This window comes from Denticeps clupeoides, chromosome 3 (genome assembly GCF_900700375.1).
Source record: "Denticeps clupeoides chromosome 3, fDenClu1.1, whole genome shotgun sequence".
Classification (NCBI taxonomy): Eukaryota; Metazoa; Chordata; class Actinopteri; order Clupeiformes; family Denticipitidae; genus Denticeps; species Denticeps clupeoides.
Genome location: NC_041709.1, coordinates 9,342,888 through 9,366,556, shown reverse-complemented (window position 1 = coordinate 9,366,556; position 23,669 = coordinate 9,342,888). Strand labels below are relative to the sequence as shown.

Sequence of the window (23,669 nt, the reverse complement as noted above, 5' to 3'; positions counted from 1 at the left end):
TCTGTTTGTTGTAGGCAGGATGAGCACTGCACACCCCATCCACTACACCGTTTTTGATGATCCATAGCATTTTTTTTGTGGGTGTGTTCAGTGCTGAAATGTTCATTCATTCATTTGACAGAGGTGATTTGTTTTTCTGATGCGACGAGGACCTGCTGCTATTCATATACACTATGCAGTGATTCACACTATATATTATAATGTGAAATGCAAGTGCAGAACAATACTGAAACTATTACATACAATGTCCAATCATATTGACCCTTTATTAATGTATCCAGTAAGTTGGAACAATGTGCATTGTGTGCACATGGGCTATGTTTGATTAAATCATCAATCAAATCTTTTTGTTGTAGACAAACGTGACCAATCACATTTCCTGCCAGGCTCACAGGCTATAAAGACATTGTGCTCAGGACTGCAGCCAGTTTTATTCACAAAGGGAGAAAATGGAAGCCTTATGTCTAAATGCTGTGTATCACATGTGACAATCACTTCACTTTAGAAAAGTAACTTGCAGTCATTCAATCTTATGAAAGTTGCTCAGAAAGAGCTTGAAAATGTTACTCTGGCAACACCAGGGTGATCAGTAACAATTTTGTGAAAATGCAGTGTGTATGTACAAAGTGTAACCTTGTTTAACACCATTAAGCCTCTTTAACCCTGTTAAAATGGCAGTTTCGTCCGAATACACAGTGTTCTCTTGGTGATGCAAAGTTTTGTTTCTGAGCCAAAGGTACCTTTTGGAATTGTGGCCAAAAATGTAGTCTTTGGTCTCATCAGTCCACACATGGGGACTTTATTTTCAAGTTTTAGCCTGGTCTGGATTTTTTTTGGACATTAAGCAAACCCTTAGTCCAGAGTCATAGTCACATCTTTTCATAACCAGTACTTGCTGGGGATTCCTGCACCTCCTTCAGGGTTGCTGTATGTGTCTTTGACCAGTTTTCATCTTGTCTTTTTTTTGGTGGGACATCCAGTCCTTGGCAACATTTGCAGTCTTTTTGAAAACTGTCTTTACTTTAGTCCACAGTATATCCAATGCTGTAGATTTTATACTGTTCCACTGATCGATTACAAGGTGATCCCTTTAATGCTTTCAAGCTTTCTATGAACCATGTCTATATCAGGCAACGGAGGCAATGTCAGGAAAATCCTACTAGATTAAGGATGTGGACACATTATACTTATTATTCAATTAAAATAACAACAAGAATTGAATTGTGCAGGTTAGAGATAACATCGCAAACAGATCATTTTGAAATGATTTATTGTGATTGTGTGGTCAAAAAAATCCTGCCATTATGCACACCTTTTTATATGCACTGTAATGCACACTAAAGTGTATCAATGCAGCGCACTTTTACCATAATAATGCCTTTGTTAGAGGATCAAGGAAGTGTTATTATGGTATGCATTACAGAAATTACCTAGTGAACAAAGTGTAATGCAAAGGCATAATTGCTAGTCTTCATTGATTGATAGTAGTAGAATTAATAGAAATCACTATTCACTCACTATATGTCTGTGTATGTGATCATGTCTGTCATAAAGATCATGAGGGCGGTTCTCTGGAAAATGAAATCAAAATGCTAAAAAAATATGTAATATTTGTCCTAATATTTAAGACTGGTTCTCAGATAAAATAAATGTATTTAAAACCAAAGGTTTTGCAGACATTTAAAACATGGTTTCCTCTCGCGATGTAATATATTTACTAATTACAATGGAATTCAAAGCAATTTATTATTATAACCTTAATACTTAACCTTAATATTACTCTTAATAATGGCTATCACATGTTAAATTTAACAGCACTCATGTAGCTTTTAAACCAGGGACATAGTGTGATATAACAATCTTGGTCATTTTAATTGCATATATTGGTATATCATATACACAGTATTTGAAGTGTTGTACAGTTTTGATGGCCATTATACATTTAAATATTTGGTGCAATAGTTGTCTGAATTCTAATAGTCACAGAATTGTGGACTAGTGGACTAGTTTTCTGTGTCCTGTGTCACATGGCAAGTTTTCAAACTGCTTGTTTAGATTTTGTAATAACTTTATATTGAACTAGTAGTAAGAACCAGTAGTAAGGCATGACAAGTACTACATACATGTCACACTTGTTCATAGCTCCTACCACTAGTTATGGGGATAAAGTAACATAGAAAGAAAACTCACTGATGCAATGTACTGTGAGATGTGACAAAGGTAATAAAGGATGTTTAATCCCTCCAAAAAGTCGAATATGAAAGGTGACACCTGCTTTGTGATTCCTCAGCTCCCAGGTACTTGTACATTGTATTTGAAATTCATGGCTGACCATTATATGTTCAAGATTTTAACAATTGAGCTTGAGTAAAGTGCAAAAGTAGTTCTTGTTCTTGTAGATGACTGCTCATATTCAGTGCTTGAACTTGATGAACTATCCAGATCCATTTTTCCCTTTTTTCCCCTCTTCTTTTATTGACCTTTTTATAATTTTAACATGCAAAATTGCAGTTTTTTCAGGTTTGTTTCAACAAAACAAAGTTAATATCACTAATATCATGTATAATGTGATGCTTAAATGGACATTAAAGTGGTTTCCCAGCACCCAACTGTGTTTAGGGCCTTTGCTCGGCTGTTTTTTCCCCAGTGTAAATCGCTCAGAAGTGTGCGTCATATGCTCTTGGCTAAACATTCACTGGAAAGCCGCGACCTCTGAGTGTAAATCCTCATGTTTCCATATAATGTGAACAAACCATCCCACGCGCCTGACGATTTTCTCTTTCCCCCAAACCGATGCCGCTGGACCATGCAGCTCCATAAAAATCTCCGACATTGTTAAAGGCACTTGGGAAGCGACGCCCATGACATCAGCTGAGGAGGAGATCAGCAGCGTCTGGATCTGGTCTGCGGGACTCGCCCCTTCTGCCGCCACATTTGTTCGCTTAGCCTGTCGCTCATTCTATTTGTGATGTTTGTCTGTTTTCACTTGCGGTCCCATGCTGCATGGCGGCAGCAGACTGTGAGAGGGCTGGAGAACAGGAGGTGAGCTGCTACCAGGTCCCTTGTTTCTCCACGTAACACCCCCCTATGTCCGCCTCCTCTCTGCCAGCATCACCTCCGCCCTGCTTTGTGCGGCACAGATGTATATGGTGTCATAATGACAGGGTGAGGCGAGGGGTGCTGCTTCTCTCTCCCGCCCAGACCCCTGTCCCCTCTCCAGGGAACCAGGCTGCAGTCCTGATGGCAGGGAGCGCTGCTGGTGGCGGCAGCCTGCGTTTGTCTTCTCCTGCTGGGCCCGGCCTCTCGTCTGGGTTTCTCTCTGCTCAAGCCTCCAACGTTGGATGCTGCGACTGAGACTACAGAAGGCCCGTCTCTCCGCCTAACCTCCACCTCTCCACCACCACCCCCACACACTCTGGGCTATGCCAGCTGCTGCACCTCCTTTAGACCTGTCGCCTGGCAACTGTCGCTCGGTGGCGGTGGGGAGTCAGGAGGGGCACGGGCCGCAGCAGGTCTGAACGAGCTCCCTGGAGACCCCTCAGTGCTGAGCCGACCCCCGCCCTCTCCTCCAGCAAAACACAACCCAGAGGAAGCACTCATCTCACGCAGGAAGTTTTACTTTGCTCTTGACGAATAATAGCCTGTTTTGTTGTTTAGGTGCGTAGCTATTGAGCTTAGCTCATCCAGAGCCACTCCCCCCATGTTAGCTGGGCTCGTGATTCAAAGAGGCCAAGGAGGAATTCGTTTTTTGCAGGACCCCTTTGCCTCTTGTTACGGTCTTCATGTAGTCCAAGGAGCCTGCTAAAACTATATGGCTTTAGGTTGCTCATCCAATTTTTTGCTGCAATCTCAAATCTGCTTGTAATATTTTCCCAAGCTGTAGACGCTAGTCACATGATTTGTATTCATCCTGTTTGGATAGAAATGGTATGATCAAACTTTTGATGGAAGGAAAATACGCATGTGCCAAGTTCTTGTGTCACAGTCCTATCTATAAACAACAATTAAGATTAGAACGGGAAGAAAATAAAGAATTACAATGCTACAACACTTTATCTGTAGCGTTTGCAGAGCCAAGGTTGTGGTTACACAGGCCCTGCCTGCACTAGAACCACCAGAGACGTGAAGGACCATCGTTAACTCTGCGAGAGCGAGGCCACTGGCTCTCTGTTGAATTTGTGGGGTGAACGTGGGCAGTCGCTCAGTCCAACTGCCTCATGGATGAACAAAGAAACATCCCACATGTCCTATATTTTCCCGTGGTTTTTCCCCAAGACAAACTTTACAAATTGTGGAGTGTTGAGTTCTTTTTCCATTTATATTGAACAGGATAAATACATCTATGTGTACATGAGATTAAGGGTTGATTAGAGCTACTTTAAGTGTGGTTTGACATTTGTGGAATGTCTCTGTTCAGAAGTTTCATTTTACCACAATAAATGTGTGCCAATCTGAAATAATTGCTACATATACACAAAGCACAGATAATTAGGCAACTTGGACTTGTCTCAATGCTTTGGTGCAGAAGAATTTCCGACAGAAGATCTGTTCTTCCTTGTCTTTTTGAACATCAGTGTGAACATCATATTTCAGCTGTAATTACAATTATTGTAATTGTGTAACTATGGACAGCCAATCAAGTCCCCGTTCTTCAAAACATTCAAATTGGGAAGTTCACAGCACCACTTCTTGGCCTGGGGCAAGTTTCTTAGGGAAGGAAACACTGAGTCAGATGCCCCTCCTCACTATTTTTACATTGATTGAAGACCCAGCGGCAGCACGGAGCATTTACAGTCTATTTGGCAGTGTTCTGTTCTAAAGAGACGTCAGTCCCAGCTTTCAGTTTCATGTCTGTCTGTTTTTGCTGACATACGTAGGTGTTCTGTTTAACCTTTTACTGCCTCACTGGACCCCTGAAGTCTCAAATTGCTGTCTTTAAATACATAGCTTCTTTCATTCCTCCTTTTCTTCTCTCTCTCTCACACACACACTACACCGCCCATTATTCTCTCTTCCAAGTTTCTTCATCACTTGTACTTTTCCTTCCTTTTCCCTTCTTTATGCTCAGCAGTGCTCCTTTGTACTTTTTCCTCCTCAACATGTTCACATCCTCTTAGCCAGAAAAAGATAAGGGGGTCCGGGCAGTGGATTAAGTTGTATAGCCCCACCCATGGTAAAAGGGCTTGGTGGATCAAAAAGAACTGCTCTAAACTCCCATGAAATCAGGCAACAAGATTATTTGGCTTCTGTCTCAAAGCTGGGGCTCAAAACGGCCTTTTTTTTAATTCATGGCTCACACACCACAGCTGTAAGTTTCTTATCATGGCATCCCCGTTCTGCTTTAGTCTCGCACTGTCATTAAAAACATGTTCTACAGTAGAGCTAGGCGTCCCCCAGATTTCACAGAAAGGGTTGTGTCTGTGTGCCGAGTATCTTGTTGTGGTCTCTGCACTGAGAATTTCAAGAGAACAAGCTTTGATAAGGGCTTTGCAAGCCTCGGGCCTAAAGCCGCCTTTGAAAGGATCTGTGGTTTGAAAGCCACATGACTTTGCCAGAGGCTCAGTGAGGTTCTGTGTTGTCTGTATGTTGTGTGGGTTACAGGCAAGTGTACTCGTTGTTCATTTTGGGTGCAAAAGGAGACTTGGCTTTTTGTTGTCCCAGGATGACTGTGTCAGGGACACCTGATGACATTATATTGGATTATGTTCTAGTGCCTAGGATAAGGTGAAGAGGGAATATTTAGTGTATTAACCTGTACAATAATTATTTCATTATTATCCCACCATTATTTTTATTACACAGTGTTTCTATGTGAAGGCTGCTATTTTTATGCATCTTATGTTTTTTGTAGGTGTACTGCTACTAGAAACTGAATTTCCCTGATAACTAACTAACTACCTACCTTCCAATAATATGAATGTAAAATGTATTCTGTATTATAATATTAGATTTATACAGTATTTTTTTTATATGGTTTGTCTTTTCTATTGCGATATAATGAAATTTATGTTATGTTCATTTTATGCACGCACGCACACACACTTGTCTGTATATTATTCACGTTAACTATATATGTTTGTGTGTATGTGTGTGTGTGACACACACACACACACACACACACACACACACATGTATATATATATATATATATAAAACGTGAATAATATACAGACAAGTGAGAAGAACGTTTCAGAGACTAATAGTGGTACATAAAAAATGTAAGCAGATGGGGGTGCACAGGATTGTGTGTTCAAATTGATTTAAAAAAAGTTTTTTAATTGGGTAAAACTTCTCGCCTGAATCTGGATTACACTCTGCAACCACTACGTAAACTTTAGATATGTTGAATGTCCTTTAATTAAATGCACAAATAAACACCCCTTGCTTATTATCCAACTATTGTGTTGCTACTGTAGTTAGGAATGTTTCATTGTGTGGAACTTCTGCAATTAGTTCTTTGGACTGCGACTGTACATGCATTTACATGGATAGGGTTCTCTAAAGCCCCCCCAAAAAATCAGTTTTCAAGGGTCAAACCACCCTACATTTTTAAAAGTAGTTACTTAAGACTTCAGTTACAATTGGCAGTTGGTCCAGATGGTTACAGCGGTGCACAGTCTGCGTGTGTGTGTGTGTGTGTGTGTGTGTGTGTGTGTTCAACACATCTTCGTAGTGTGTCAACTCCAGAGGGTACAGCGGGTGTGCGATTTTGCAGGAGCAGAAGGGGGTCTCTCTCAATACCTCTGTTTCTCTGTCCTCCTCTCACCGGGGGATGAATTTTTCATGGCTGCTTCTCACTGCAGCGTGGGACCAGTCAGCAGCTCTCTTTCAACACGCCTCACACTTCCGTCACCTGTGTACTCTCTCTGTCTCTATCTCTTCCTCTCTACTTCGTTTCTGTCACCAGGAAGGATTCACACGCTGACTTGGCGGGTGTGTTTTGGAGCATTAGGCCCGTCTGGAGCCTTTTGGCCCATCCAAGATGTAAATGTCCTAGATGCTCGGTATAAGTTGGTTTCCTATGTAAAACTGCATGTAATGTATGCCTGCTTTACATTTGGATGGATCTGTGTGTGTGTGTGTGTGTGTGTGTGTGTGTTTGGTACAGCGTGTGTGCAGACGCACTCAGCTACGTAGGCAGTGAGTCTGGAAGCTGCTGTGGTTGGTTGCCGGTTGCTGCGACAGCGAGGCAGGCAGCATACGGAGTGGTAATGAATACTGCCTGAGTGTTATCAGTGGTCACGACGCTGACAGATAAACAAAGACAATGACAGACTGTCTCATTTGCAATTCAGTTTTTTTTTTTCTTTCCCCTTCTTCTTCTTTCTCCTCCTCCACGTTGTGCCAATGGCTGATTTCTTGGCAGGGTAGAGTTAAGGAATATGATGAGCAGAGAGTGAAAGTTGGTGCTCTGTGAAATTCAGATGCAATCAGTAAAACTTACAGCGGGCCCACGACACAGTGAGTGGAGCATGAAGCGTATATACTGTTGTATACCGTGAATGACTGGTAATTTGCAGATGTTTCTGTTAGTCTGTGCTGTTATATATATATATAAAAAAAATAATAAGAATTTTACTGGGGCTTTAAACTGAGACAATGACCTTGATTTAAAGGGAAATATATATATAATGTACACATATTTACAGCTATGAGGTATAGAACCCCAGAAATATATGATCAACATACTGTCAGGTATTTTTTTAAGATTGTGTGTGTGTTATATCTGATAGGACGTCCGGCATTCAGCTTGTTGGCACTAGGACTTAGCTGATAATGTAGGCACCACACCCCTCTCCTCTTTTCCACTCTCCTGCCAGGAGCAGGGTGCTGGAGGAAGAGGAGGCGACTACATGGGTTACGGGGGTGGCCCTAACGCCTCCTGCCCCGGCCCCTAATCAGCCTCAGCTGCCACCCCCCTTACCCTTCGAAACGCCACCCCACCCCCGATCCCCTGCCAGGGTCCCTATCATCCTCTGATCAAATATTAATGTGCTCTGCTCGGCCTGCTCACTAATCCAAAGCCAATTAATATTATCTGTCAATTATTTACAGATCCAGAGGTACGTAGGCGATTCCCGGAGGACTACATCGACCAGGTTTGGAATGCATAATTAACTCTTCTCTTTCCTGCCCTCCTCCTTCCTTGAAACCATTCTCTTTTCTGCGCCCCCCCCCCATTTCTTTCCGTCTTTCCGTCATCCCCTAACTCGCTGTGTCTCTTATCCTCTTCCCAGTGTTGTGTATTACTGTGGCTTGTGTTTTGATGTCTTCCTTTTTATTCTGTTCGTTGGACCTTTTAAGTTATAAACGCTTGTCATTTAGGCACCCCCACCCGCCCCTTTTTCACTGGACTTGCTGGTGTAATGGCAACAGTCCCGACTAACACCACTGTACACACAAAGACTCATAAAACATCGATTACCAGAAATAAATGAAAGTTGATTTGTGGTTTAACTAATTAAACACATTTGAATTTTAAAAGAGCTTTTTCAAATGAACACTGCATAAAAAAATATAAAAATTGCATTTGAAAGAGCGCACCAACAAATGTTTATTTGCATTGGCACTTCACTATTTGATTGCACGAATTTCTTTAATTTTATAAGTCCAGTTTCATTGTATTCATTTTTTATTTTCAGCTTGTTGCCACGTGAACATTCAAGCAGAGATTAGATCCACTAACGTGCATGATGTCAGAGGGAAGACCTCATTAAGTGTGATGCACAAGCATAATTGGTTTTGATACTTTTAAAGGCAGGATGCATGTTATGTTGGCTGTAAATAAACACCACTCTACGCATTCTTTTATCTGCCCAACGGCCTCCCTTAAATCAGGCCTGCATTGCGCTGCACTGAATAGAAAAAGCTTGTTGCCACAGATCTCACAATGGATTCTTCTGCAGCAGTAGCCTGAGGTAATTGTCTGCATCTTCAAAGACACTGAATGCTGCATTTTTCCTGTTGTTGTAAACGGTCCCTTAGCCAAGCCGGGCACACTGTAATCACCAGGCTTTGTAGCTGAGTGCGCACCCACCTTCCATTTCTCTCGCTCACGCTCTCGCGTGCTCATTTGATGCAGCCGAAAAGCCATTCTTTTGTTGTGAGCGAATGTTTCATCCTATCCTGGCTTTGTTCCTTGTGAAGAATCTGTAGGATGGATCTGCTTTAGGAAGCTAAAGGAAAAAGGAAGAAGGTGAGGGAAAGAGGAAAAAGAATGTAATGTAATGGAAGGAGAAGAAAAGGGAAGAAAAAGAGTAGGGAGCATGAAAGTGGGCTGATGCTTTTGAAACTGGCTGTTGAAAACATAGATTAGAAAAAGAGAAGTGGGATGAGGAAGAGATGTGAATTTGTAAATCGGAAAGAGAGAGAGAGAGAGAGAGTGGGAAGGCGAGAAGAGGGATGGGAATAGAGGCAGAGAGAGAGAGAAAAAAGATCCACACGGGCATAATGACAGCCAGTCCCGTTGGCTTCCCTCTAGCCTCCACACCACACACTTCTCTTTCACTCTTTGTAGTTCACAGAGTGGTTGGAGCAGAGAAAGAGAGAGAGAGACACACACAGAGGGGATAAAAGGTGGCGACAACAAAAAGGGAGTTGGTACCAATTCCAATCTCCACTGCAGGGTCCTAATGATTGTAGTCCAGCCCAGTGGCCTGGGAGAAAATGGTTCTCCACTGCTCTCGCCTTCAGAACTCCACAGGTTTTGGTCTGCCTCTATTGTGTCTTTTAGACCATATTGTGTTTTGTCTTATGTCCATAAGGTTGGGGACTGTCAATTAATTGTTTTAAGACTTGTGATCGGTAAGTCACAGTAAACTTGTGTGTTCCCCTAATTCAACATGACCCAATTTACACCAAGTATTGTGTACCCAAAGCTTCCAAAAATGGAAGACGGCGAAGAGACTATAAGCAAAGGGAAGTGTATCTTAAAATGAGCCAAAACACATCTCTGGACTTTTATGATGATGGTTAACTGCAACAGATAGAATCAGGATTAAATGTTTATGACAATTAGATGAAAATATTTAAGTGCACACAATACCATGTGACATGGTTCAAATTCTTTAGAATTTTTATCTGCGAGTAATTGTGATTAATGAATTAACATTATAAAGAAAAACAAGTGTTTTCTCTGTAGGCAAAGGAAGCAAATATTTTACCATTTAGATCAAATCAACACTGAATAAAGTAACAAAGTGGGCTTTAAATATTAGGCATATGGCTTTATTGATTTTCAAAATGTACAAAGTGATTGTGTTGACAATATACAGCATCTTGATTATAAGGTATAAATTCTGACGGATCTTTTTAAAAATGATTCTTTTCAATTTCATAGTGTTTAGGATCGAATTAGGATATCATATACTGTTCATCAGCAGATGGAGACGTTAATACACAGTGATTGATTTGTCTGAAGAGAAGGCACAGCAGTGTCTCATTATCTGTTTCATTCTATATCGCTCTCTCTCACTCATTTTTTTCTCCTCGCGGTCTCTACATGGTGTTAGATCTCTGTGACAACTGGTAGGGTCTTTCTCTCCTGCATCTTCTCTTCCTGGTTTGTAATTAAAACAAAGCTCAGCGATCACCCCCAATATCACACTTTATCTCTTTCTCACACACACACACACACGCGCACACACACAGACGCACACACGCTGCTGTGACATACCTACTTTGAACCCTTTAAATTAGGCAGCTGCTGCCTGTTTCTCTTTGCTTATTACAGCAATGTGTTTTATTTTATAATGTAGAGAAATGTTGTTTTGAAGTTCAAGCTCCTTTTGATGTGCACACTGCATCCACTGACTATTTCAACTCACAGGCAAAGGCGCTCGAATTAGTGAACATTTAACAGGGGAATATTCAAATAGGTGACCTCCAGAGGAGAGGTATGCATGAGGAAAGGAGGCTTGGGTTTTCACACTAAAAAGGGATGAGATCCTTTTGGTCTCGATGCACTGAAGTCTTGTGCCCTTGATTAGGATGTGCCGCATTTCTTCATAGCTTCTCCTTCTTGTACTCTGTGTCAGCCACAGTAGATACTATTTAGTTCATTCCGGGATTGTGTTTGTCAGTCCACTGCTAATCCAATCCTTATTTTGATTTCTTGTCTTGACCTCAAGATGTACGTCTCAAAAACATTGCTCCTTTTGTCTTTTAGTTCCTGTGCAAAATCAGTCCTTTTTGTTCTGCATATATTTATTTGACTCAGACCACTGCACACTGTTTCCATAATTTGACCCCTTTTACCCCTGCAATGAGAGTGATTCACAAAGTGTGTAAAACTGTGTTATCAGGTGTACTCGCATCCTTTTTAGCCACTCACTCTCTCGCCCACAGCACCCACTGTGATTCACTATTGACTTGAATAACTGGACACTGTCCAACCAGGTAATGCAGCGTGAATCAAGAACCAAGGTCCGATGACATTTAGAGAGAGACAGAGGTTTGCTTTAGAGAAGAAGTGCACAATTAAACTGCTCTTTTTTTTGTGTTCTTGTATATTATATTATATAGGATAATATTCACTATATTATTCTATCCTACATCTATCCTTTTTTGGCATATCACACTTTATCACAATTTTTTTTTTATATTATTGCACCATATACTTTGTAACATGCTCATTATGTATATATTAGAATATTCTCATGTTTAATGTGTTTAAAAATAAGTACAGATGCATGGGAATAATGAATATTGTGAATATCTGGTTTCTCGGACCTGTATACAGCTTGTTCATTCCAAGTTACTAATATGTTAACCACTGTAGAGGCTGATCATTGGCATTGTTCTCTTAACAACTTCAGGTGCATTATTTGTGTAGTTATTGTACTACTTGCATTTCAAATATCAGCTTTGAGTTTATTAACTTGAAATGCAGCCTAATCCCGAGCGTTAAAAGAGCTGGTTAAATCTTCCGGTCCTGGGGTGGAAAACCTGCTGCTATTGTGTCTTCATCCCAGGAGGAGATAATTGTGATGTGGTACCTGGAGCTTGTGTAATGGTTTGGGGTGTATCTCTTAATTGCAGCTCACCTTAGCGAAGCGTCGCGTCACTGGAGAGGACACCTGGCTACCCATATGGTGTCAATGCCGCCACTGGCACCGAACAACGGTTAAGCATCTGGCCAAATAGAGAGGCAGAGAGCAGCAGAGTGAGAATCACCGCGGTAGACTGTTGTTCCTCACAGTCGACTGCCTTCCTGCCCTGATCCACCTTATCTGCTTTAATCCAGATCACTTCAGATCGGAGCAGCTCTGGACACATTCACCTGTCACTTACAGTTAGGACTTACACGGAGGAAACTTCCTCTCTGCGGAGAAGCTGGAAGAGCAGGAAGAGGAAGGGAGGGAGGGAATGGGTGGATGTTTGCCCATTAACTCCTAACTGACATTTACTATGTAGTCAGAAATAGAGCTTTGGGAAAAAATAGTTTTTAAATTCTGAAAACTGTAATCAAGTAATATACCTGCCATTGAAAATTATAATTCAACATAAAACAACTGAACGTAAACAACTGCCCAACTCTCTTCCCAGACCATGGCCCTACAATAAAAACGGCAAAATGTCTTGTCTTCATAAAATTTATCTATGGATAGGCAGTCAGATAGTGTCTGTGAAATGTCTGGAATTGAACTTCAGATGTTGTATTCCAGATGTACGTCAATGTAAAAAGCTAAAAAATTTAACCTGCTGTATATAATTTGACAACTATTTTTTAATAACGTATTTTAATTTAATTACATACATTTTTATCAATTTGCAAAACAAATAAAGATTGAAAGGTAAATGTCTCTTTTTAATTAAGCTTCTCCCTCGGTTTTTGATGTGGTCACACACTCCCCCCATTCGTGATTTATGCAGCGAGATGGGATGACTTGGCATAAAGTGTGCACTATTTACTACACACAGATGGTCGCAGTTGTATAATAAAGTATGCTGCTCCTAATGACAGTTTTCTCTCAAAGATGACTGTACAGCAGAAGTGTGTTTGGTAGTGATGCTTTAACATGCCTAAAATGGTTTAATCATGACTAATCCAAATCATTTTGATTTGGCTGTGTATAGAAAATCTGGGATTTGCTGTAATTAACACCATACCTCTGAGTAGGGGCAAATTAAAAAGAAATCGCCATAGCATTGTACATTTATTTGTTTGTTTGTTTTCATTTATTTATTTATTTGTTTGTTTATTTATTCCCCTCTCACAGAAAGGAAGTGGAGTCAGTGGATGTGAAATTCCAGTTTAGCCTTTCTGATACTAATGAATAAAATATCTTCTTGCCCTTGACTAAGGATCACTGGCAGAGAGTGAATTATTTATCCCCACCATTATGTTGGTTCTTGAGGTTCTTCAGATGCCAGGAGATTGAGAGTGGTGGACCACAGTCAGGGCCCTTCATTTGAATCTGATAGTGGCCACGGATTACACCGAATTGAACTAAATGTGTCCCATTTCAGGGTTCACCACTGTGTCTCAATCTGTCTACTCTTTGTATTTCCATACATCTGTTCATTTAGTCTGTGCATTTGTGTCTCATTAGCTCCACGAGACACTTGTATTCCTTGTGTTAGATGTGCCCCAGATATCAGGGTTGCTTCACCTGCAGTGAACAGACTGGTATGGAGGAGCTCAGATCTGAATGGTGGCTTGCGGCTGCTGGAGATCACAGACCGAGATTTCTCTTGCTCAGTCTGCTCCAGCCACCCAGGGTCCAGGCTCAGTGCCGGCTGGTGCTAATCCACATGGAATCTTCATGAATATGTACGTCCTGTGTGCAGTGGTCCTTTTTCATTTCCTTAAAATGATTAATAATGTGGAGATTTATACACAGAAACAACTCAAAACTGGTTTATTGATGTATAAATAGATTGATACAAATATACTTGATTGATACCAAAGGGAAATTTAGGGTTACAGTTGCAATGAATGTCTCTTCTGTCTGCCCTTCATGCTTTTTGGACCTTCAGATGACCCTTGTCAAGTGCGAGTACCAAATAGGCATGTGCACTAAGCTCCCTTCCAGGCCTTTACCCATGGGTACTGTCTATATTTCTGTGAAATCTTTAAACAGAATTTTAATGCATGGACACACAAGCTTTTTTTTCTTCTCTTAAAAGACTGCCGTCTTGGTTGTGAAGTCAGTTATCAAAATGGTTTAGAGATTTAACTTATTTTACAGCTACATCAAATTTTAGTGTTCTTAACATAATTTCTCATAATGTACCATTTGTACACAATCAGCATTCACAAACTTCCAGATCAGTGCAATTTTTGTGTTTGCATGCAAGGACTTGGAATATATATTTTTTATTAGAATTTTTTCCTTATTTAATTTAAGAGACTTTCTATTGATGTTAGCCAGGCTATGTTGTAATTTAAAATCTATAACTAATAAAAGGGACGTATTTCGCCATTAAAACCCATAATGAGCCTCTCCACCCTCTAATGAAGTAGCAATATGGAGCCCGGCATGCTTTTATTAAAGCATTTCATCACTCAGCGGACACTCATTTAAGTGCCCCTCAATAGGAAATGGAGGAACAGGAAATGACCCTCATACCGATCACTGCTTGCTTGCCTGTTGTTATTTATTAATGCAGTGTTTATTAACTGTGTGATGTTTTCTTCATCATCTTCTATTGGTATTGGTACGAGTATATAGATTTTTTGGATTAGATTATCTTGTAACATCCAGGAACTTTAGGGTCACTTGAGTAAATAAATGTATTTTTTACCTCTATTACACATTTAAAAAATGTGACTGACCTGTTCATATGGCATATGTCGCCTCAGTGTTTGGTTAAAATATCTTTTTATCTGTCTGCCCCCTTGTACTTTGCTCGTGAGCAAGGAAGATGTGAGTGAGCTGAAAGCTTTGAACCGAACGCAACGGGTTACTGTTCACTGCTGTGAAAAATGCCTGACTGTTTTCAGTTTGGATTTGTGTGTGCCTCTGTGTGTCTGCTAGTGTGTGTTCATTCACTCGGTATGTTTAGCTAAGAGATGTGCCTTTTGTCTGTGTGTGTGCAGTGTGGGGTTAATATAGCTTCAGTGTGTAGACCCCAGGTGTTTCGAAGTCCCGCCCAGACCCCTCCTTGTCACCAGACTGACTGCTGTATGCTGCATGGCAATTAAATCCAAAAGCAATAAAACGAGAGCTACAACACCTTACGCACCACAAGAGACTCGCTCACAGCAACCACCTCGCGCCCAAATCTGTTTCCTCTTTTCAAGAATCACTTACCTGTCCCTGCTTTTCAATAATGATAGATGATTATTGCTCCCAAACCACTTTATGATACATGTGCTTGTTAAAGTAAACAGTCTGATCAATTCACTGTGTTGTCCTATCTACGTGATTGGGTGAAACCCTAATAGGTTTATTAATCCGATTTTGAAAAACATTCATTTAAACGTAGTTCATGTGATTAAGTGCTTCATTGATAAATATCTGTATGCAGCTTTGAACACAATTTGAACACAATTCTGAACACATCTATTCTAATTTCCACTTGTCTATGTTTTTATAAACAATGCAATAACACAAATGTACAGTGTATGTATGTTTTCACTTTTTTTTTTTTTTTTTTTTAAACATTTCTTTTTTTTATACTGCTCCTGTATAAAAAACAGCTCCTTTTTCTTTATTTCTTCATATTACATTTGGTTGATTACTTATCCTGTATACAGATAAATCATTGAACCATACTGTGAAAGGTTTTTATATTTACTGCGAAGGATGGCATTTTAATGAAGTGGTCCTTCCGTGGGAAGCGGCCGCCAGAAACCAGGCGAACCCCCCCAGCCATCCAGACCTCGAAGGTGGGGCTGGTGCTGCAGCCAGCTGTTGGTTCAAGTGCCCTGCGCTCCTATCGGCAGACGGTGAGGCCGACTGTGGAGACTGAGGCTCATGCTGGCACAGACCACTCTTTGAGGGTGTCTGCATAAAGCTGAACCATAGCAACAATAATAAGCACACATTAGTCATGACAAAAAAGCCCTGAGAAACGGGGATTGCTGACCAGAGTGAAGTGTGTTTGTGAAATTGAAACCTCTCCATCCCCACCATGTTGTAACCTCACGTGTTGTAACCTCACGTCACCCCCAGCCTCATGTTGTGTGAAGCCAAAGTGAACTGTGTGGCGCGTTAGTGTTACGTAAGCGGGGCTGTGCGTGTGTCTGTGTGTATGTGAGCGTGCCCCGTGATAAACAGGCGGCACCAGACGTTTAATTTGGCCCTGTTTTCCACTGCCACCTGTTTCCTGCTGTTACGGACGATCCCCAAAGCGTCACCGATATGAGGGCTGGGAGGTGCAACCAGGTCCCCTGCACCAGTGCCATGACGACGCACCAGCCCTTGGTAGCTCTGGGGACGTGTTGGTGCAGCCATGGTGACGCTGCCTTCTGTACATGTCAGAGATCCCATCCCGGTGCACCGAGGCTGGAGACGACTGTCTACTCTCCACTTGGTCTCATCCCAACCTGCCCTCTCAGTCAGCCTGGGTTCTCTCTCTCTCTCTCCCTCCCTCACCCTCTATCTTCTGTTCTCTCTCTCTCTCTCTCTCTGTCTTTGTTTGGGGGCACTGCAGCCCCTCTGCTCTAATCCTGGGGCCTCCTGGAACAGCTGAAGAAGAGGCAGAGTGGCTTTGCCAGCGTTCCGGACTCCCTGCGGACTCCCGTCCAACTCTCTCTCTTTTTCTTGGCCTCCCCTGGCCTCCTCCCTGCTGCTCACTGGCTCACTGTTGCCCATATGTTGGGGCAGCTCCTCTCCCCCAGGGCCCTGTTAACACTGCTCACCCCACCCCTCCACACCCCCACCCCCCCCCACCCCACCCCAACTGCCCGCACACCTCCTGACCCAAACCCCAGTGAGCCACCCTCACTTATTTGTTTTCTTTGTGTGGCTCTCTCTCCCCTCCTTTTCCACTTCTTCCTCCCTCCCTCTTTCCGCGTCACCATTGTGACTTTCCCCACTTTGATCGACCGCTGGAGCATTGTGTCGTCCATCTCCCTCCGTCTCCCTCGCTTTCTCCCTCACCTTTAGCTCTTAACACACCCGTCGCCTCTCCTCCCTCCCCTGCCCTCATCTGTCTTCCATTCCTCCAGGCTGTGGCCTGTTATATGGTGTGGCGCAGTTAATACTTAGATTTATTGGCCCCTTTAGATGTATAAATGATCTCCTTTTCTCTCTCCCCTCTCCTGCCCCCCCCCCCCCGCTCCCTTTTTTGCCTCTCCTCCAACAGGAAACTCTTCAGACTCTGCCCAAGTTCTGCTTCCCCTTCAGCGTGGACAGGTACGCTTGTCATCAGCCTTTTCTTTTAAGAGGTGGCGGCAATGGCTTTTTTTCCCCCGGAAGCTTTCTGGAAATTTAAAGGCTTCAGGTTCCCTAGAGAGACAGAGAGAGTGTGTGTGTGTGTGTGTGTGTGTGTGTGTGCGCACGCTCTTTTTAAAGTGTGATTTAGCTGTCCCAGCTGGTAGCTGGTGGCGGAGCTCCCCTCCATTTTGTGCGACAGCAGCTCGGTGTGTCCTTATATCAGTGTGATCTATTAATCATTACGCTTAATTAAGTGTAAGGATATTGCTCACTGCAAAGATTTAGTGGGCGGATATTCCGCCGCTCACCCCTTGACCCTAATCAATTCACAATTTATGTTTTTTCAGTGTCTGTTTAACAACTTAGCCAATCATAAACATGAAATATTTTTTTTTCTGCTTTGGCCTTGATATGACCATTTAAATGTATGCATTTGACTTCAGTTTAAGTCAGAAGGTGTAAAAGAAAACGGGAGTAGGTAAACTGAATTTAGGAAAAAATAACGGTTTACCTGAAACCCCAGGGGCTGTATGTAAAGTGTTGTTTTATTAAAAAAAAAAAATAAATCACATTTGCATTTAGTCAAATGAGTTCGTCCCGTTCTCACCATTTCTTACAGTAGGTCTCAGGTGGACCGTTTTAATAAGCTGCACTGGAACTGATTCCTAGCGCCATCTGCAGTCCAGAGGAGCTCGCGCAGCCCTGTATTTACCTAACTGGTGAGGCAGATCGGTCAGGGCTGTGTTGGATGGTCTTGATAGGTTGGCAGCGGTGGCTGCGGTGTTAACTTGCACGCGGCCTGTTCCGTGGTTGCTGATGGACTGTCACGCTGCACTGTGTCCCCAAAGCCCCTGCTGTGCCGCGGGGTAGGACAAACGAAACACAGGCTTGTTGAGGAGGAGTTATGGCAGTTTTCCATATATAGTTTTTTTTTTATCCCATGTTAAATGTTTTTCCATTTTGTGTGTGTGTCAGTGTGTAACTCCGATTTTAATGGTGTTACTGTGCCATTACAGTATGTGAGACTCCTGAATTGCAAATACCTGTCTTGGACCAATCATGTTTATAATAAGCTAACCTGTCTGTCTGTCTGTCTTGACATGTCTCTCTCTCTCTGTCTTTTTTTTTTTTTTTTTTTTTTTGGAAACCTCTGTCTTCCTTTGCACGTCTGTCACTCACTCTCAGCCTGTCAGTAAGTCAGGTGGGCCAGAACTTCACCTTTGTTCTGACGGACATCGAGAGCAAGCAGAGGTTCGGCTTCTGTCGCCTGTCATCAGGTGCCCACACCTGCCACTGCATCCTGAGGTAAGACCGCGTGTTATTTTCCACAGTCGGATCTCTAGATGGTTCTCCTTCCTTTGTTAGCTGAATGGCCATCATTGCCCACCTTACTTCTCTAACAGCAAACGAATCCGTAATTGCATCAGTAGCACGTGCGTCATTCTTTTTCCAGCGACAGTCGCTTTCTGCAGCCTGCGCTGTGCTGTAGTTGACTGTGATGTTGGGCTCTTTGTAAGCGGCGCTCCGTTGCTGGCGGCGCGCTGGAATAAATCAGCCGGCCTTCTGTCTGCTGTCATCCTGCTCCGTCTGACTGCTCCGAATGCTCCCATCCGGCGCAGCTGTAACCCTCCGCCCTGTCGTTAGACTCATGAGCGGTGTCAGCGCACCGTCCCAGTTTGAGCGGCGGCGTTGTGATGCGATGTAGCTCTCAGCAGGCAGCCGCTCGGTACGGAGGGACGAAGCGTGGGGTGGCCGGGGAGCATCCGATGCCTCACCGGCCACCACAGAATCCTCTCCTGTGTTTTGTCTAATTTGTCTGTTCACCCCCTGGTTTTCCTCTTTCTGTCCTTGTACTTTAGGATTAAAATAAAAAATTTCAGTGTCTCTGCAGAACTTGTTAATTGTTCTTTTTTCCACACCCCACCTCACTGCTCTCTTGTATCCCTTTTTTTTTTTTTTTTTTGTTCCTTTTGATCTCTCCCTCTCCCCCTCTACAGCTGTTTAGTCCTTTTGAGTAATTGCATGTGACTTCTTTCCTCCCTGTTGGAAGTGGAAAAACTCGGATGAAGTTTGTATCATGCAACTGAGCCATGTAGTGGTTACACCAACAGCATCACCAGCACCTCAGACACAGATGCCTCAACCGAGTCCCCAACGGCTCTGTCACAACGTTTTTGTTGTATGACGTGAACTGTGCATTGAGTGCGTGCCACTCTGCCGCGGGAATTGTGTCCTGTGCTTTAAGACGCATATTTTAAACTGGGGATTAATGTTTGGTCATGTGAATGTCCCATATACATTGAATGGGAAGTATGTATTCCGCATGATAATCTGATAAAGGCATCTTTGTTCTGTGTGCACGGGCCATTTGGTAATAGGATTTGGCCAGCGGCGGATTTTCTCTTTAAGGGAGAATTTAGACCTTATGGGAAATTACATTGTGTTTTTTAGGTTTTCACGTGAGCAGAGGTCACTGTCATGCACCTTTGTTTATTTACGTTGTTTATTTAGTTATTTATGAGCGTGACCTCACCCCTCCTTCTGTCCTGTTCTTGCCATTTCTCTCATTTGCCTCAGCTTGTAACCACCCCACTATCTCCTCCCTTCCAACTGGCCCTTTCTTTTCTCTCCTTTACTTTCTGTCCCTCCTTTTTCTCTGTCTTTCTCTCTCTGTCACTTCTCCTGGTTGGAGGAGGACAGGCGGCCATTTTGCTCTAATTGAGCAGAAACATGTGAAGGGATCGGGCATATCTGGAGGGATTAGAGGCCCGGCTCGGAGTCGGTGCTACACGCAGCTTGTGTTGTGGAGCAAAAGGGCTCTGCTGGGAATGAATGTAGTTAGTGTGACCTTTGACCCTGGGCTCTGTTGACATGGATGGCAGCCAAGGCGCAGCCACAGAACGTCTTTTGTTAATCTCATTCATGGGCCCCACCCCCATGAGCGTGGGGCAGAGAGGGGAGGCTGGCAGCTCGCTCCGCTGGAATGCAGGGCCTTTCTGTTCCCATGCTTTGGAAACAGAGGTGGGTCGCCTGGGCAGCAGGGACGGGCCGGCCCTCTCCGGCAGGTCCACTCCGGCTCAGCTCAATCGGCTCTGACAGCTTCCTGCTCTGGGCTTGCCAATTGGCAGCACAAGGGAAGTGCATGATTCTCTTTCTTTCTCTCTTCCTTTCACATTTGACGACTCAAACAGGCAGAACAAAAGCAGAGACTGACACAGAACGTTTTAATGCTCTAGATATCATTCAGCCTTACTACATTCATTCGTTCATCTGGTGCTCTTATCTATCCAGTGTCATTAACTAATTACAAGTTCTGTCCCCCTGCGCCAGCGTCGGCTTAAGTGTCTTATTCAGGGACACAATTGTAGTAGTGCTTCTCCTACTGTTGTTCTCTTAGCGCTTCCTCAGCACAGGATTAATTAGCAATGCTATTAACCCCCCATAATAATTATGTGGCGTTGAAGGACTCCACATGTGTCTCGCACAGCTAGAAGCATTGCGTTCACCATGGGTATACAACAACAGGCTCTCCAAACAAAATAAATCATAAAAGAGAGGAAGTAGTCGAAGAGGATGAGAGACAAAGATTTGGGTAGAATGGGCTCTTGAAAGAAAAGGAGTGGAGGAAAGCTGTTTCTCCCAGATTACTGACTGTGGGCCACCTCCACATGGGTCTTTTGGGAGCCCAGCGTGGGGCTGTGTGTCTGGGGTTCTTCTTCACTAGAGCTGGGGGATTAGGCAGCGGCAGGCCCCTGACCTGCCTTTGTGTGTTCGGCCTGCTGACCGGACTGGCCGTTGCAGCCCTGGCCTCTACAATCTCCCCTGTTGCTGACCTGCGTACGGGCCAGTAGGTCTTCTGTGAGAGGTAATCAGGGGAAATCAATGGGCAATCGATTAGTTTGTTCTTCTTTGGGCCTTCAGTATGTGCCGCATGGAGCTTAAGTGGTGATGTGCATGGTTGAGTAGACAGACAAGGGGAGGCAGAGGCTGGGACTGAGGGTGTTAATAGGTTTGATTAAGTGCTTTAATTCACTGATTTCATTTAATACCCTTCACTGAGCACTTAAGTACACGCGTATCCCATGAAAGGACATTTTCAGCTCACTTGATACAACTCGGTGAGTTTCCTGGAATTATTCACCAGTGGTGTTTATCTCTGAGTTTCAGTAGTAACTCCCTATTAACTTAATCATTTCTTTAGATTAGAACACAGAAGATTGTTGTTTTCACTTTTACAATGAGATCTTATTTTGAGATATAATAATAATTATATGCTGCTATCCATTCAGACGTTTAAGAAATGTGTTAAAAGCATTCAAATGATTTAGGATGAAACTTCTCAACATTTAAAAAAATCATAATTTTACAAAAACAGTTATAAAAAAATTCTCACATACTCATGAACTCAGTGAGAAACTCACAATTCAACATGGTAAATGTTTTCTGGTTAAACTGGAAGTGAATGTAGCATTTAACACTTCAGCTATCTGCTTCCTAGTTGGGTAGAATGGACTCTTGAAAGAAAAGGAGTGAAGGAAAGCTGTTTCTACGATAACCTCATGATCAAATATAATCGATTGTGTCTGTGGAATCAAGTCTTTAACAGTTATTATGATTGAAAATTGATCAGTTTGTTTGTAAAGGCACACATTTACTTGTCTTTTAATAGAGATAAATGTACTCTTTGAGTTCTGTTAAAAATTGAAATAATAAAACTAGAAGGTTCATGAATGAACCTTTATGCTTTTATGTCTGCATGCTATTTTATGTGAACTCTTTTATGTGGCTGTCAATTCAATCATCATAAAATATACAGTGTAAAGTGTTCACATGGTTTTGTTTTTTCACATTTTTCACAATACAGCCTTATTCCAAAGGGGATAAAATTCATTTTAATCCAAAACAATTTACACACAATATCCAAGAATAAAAAAGCTTGCTTGATTTGAAGGCACACATTTTTGTCCATTTTTGAGAAAATACAAGCCCTTGCCTTTAGAAATTGCAATTAAATCGCTTGAAAGTTTAATAGCAAAGGACTTTGATCCTTTAAACTTTTTTTCCCATCATAATTGCACAATAAAACATTCCCAAAATAATACTCATTTTTATTACTGAGTTTAAACTAAGTGTTAATTAAAAGTATAAATGATTAACTACAAATGAATACAATATTAGAAAATACTATAGAGAAAAGTCTTTTAACTGCTATCACTTTGCCTGATTTTAATGTATTTTACAGATAACATTTGTAATTTAGAACATTTTAGGAGTAGTGCATGTTTTAGATATGTTTGACTAAGGATTTCAGACATCTGACTCAACGAAACCAGTTTAGTGACACACACACACACACACACACACACACACACACACACACACACACACACATTTGTGAACCAGACACTGTTGTTTGACAGAGATGTTGTAAATTGCCATTTTATATCCATTTATGGCAAACCTGAAAATCCAGCCCTCACGTTATATCAGGATCATGTGGCCATGTGTAGTAAATCAGGCTGGTTTTTAATGAGCCAACAGAATGAGCAGAATGTGGTTGTCAACCCAGCTGCTAGCATACCTGTGGGAGCAGAGTTCAGAGGAGAGGTGTGGAACCTCTGGTTGGCAAGGAGGATAATGGCATTAGTGGCTGCTCACCCCCTGCTGGTCTGGGGCACAGACGTCTGGAGGGAGGGGTCCCCGCCATGCAGTTGAGGGACTTCCGCCACTGATTGAGTGTGTGTGTGTGTTTGGAGGTCATAGACGAGCCCTAATCAATTCCCTGCCTGGCTTTTTTTTTTTACAGGCTGGAGGAGGAACCATAAAGGCTAGCCCAGGCGGAAGGGGTATTGGGGAGCACATAGAACTCTTTCACTTCCCTTACAGTTAAAGAGCTTGTTGACGCATTTACGTTCTGCCCACTGCCCCCCTGCTCTCCGCCCAGCCCTCCAACATCAGTGCAAGGATGGTGCCAAAAAATGTTTCTAATTCTGTCTGAGGCCATGTATCACGCAATTATTTGACCAGGGAAGTTCGGCTAATGGTGGTGCTGAAACCATAAACCCGCTTGTCTGGAGCGCATGGAAGTAACTTAATCACGTTCTTCTTTAAAGCAACTGCGTGTCAAAGGAGATGGGCGACCAGCAGCTGTGTGCAAAGTGGCTCTCTGACATTGAGCCATGGGCTGTGGAATAGTTGGTCATTATGAAGACTACATTTATGTATCATTTTTTATATAATTTTTTTTAATGCCCCTTTCTCTGCTATGGTTACATTAACCACCCCACAGAATGTCCAGACAGAGAAAAACTGATCCTGATCCTGCAACAATCGATCTGTTTG

General features: G+C 42.5%; 1 protein-coding gene across 7 annotated transcripts in view; it reads left to right on the top strand.

Moving 5' to 3' along the window:
* Window positions 1-23,669, top strand: part of dennd1a (DENN/MADD domain containing 1A) — a 66,199-nt gene that overhangs the window by 7,207 nt on the left and 35,323 nt on the right. For all 7 annotated transcript variants that reach the window (XM_028972961.1, XM_028972959.1, XM_028972957.1 and 4 more), the window contains exons 3-5: window positions 8,056-8,099; window positions 17,257-17,306; window positions 18,513-18,632. In XM_028972961.1, coding sequence (XP_028828794.1) covers window positions 8,056-8,099; window positions 17,257-17,306; window positions 18,513-18,632 — 214 coding nt within the window. The remainder of the gene's footprint in view (window positions 1-8,055; window positions 8,100-17,256; window positions 17,307-18,512; window positions 18,633-23,669) is intronic.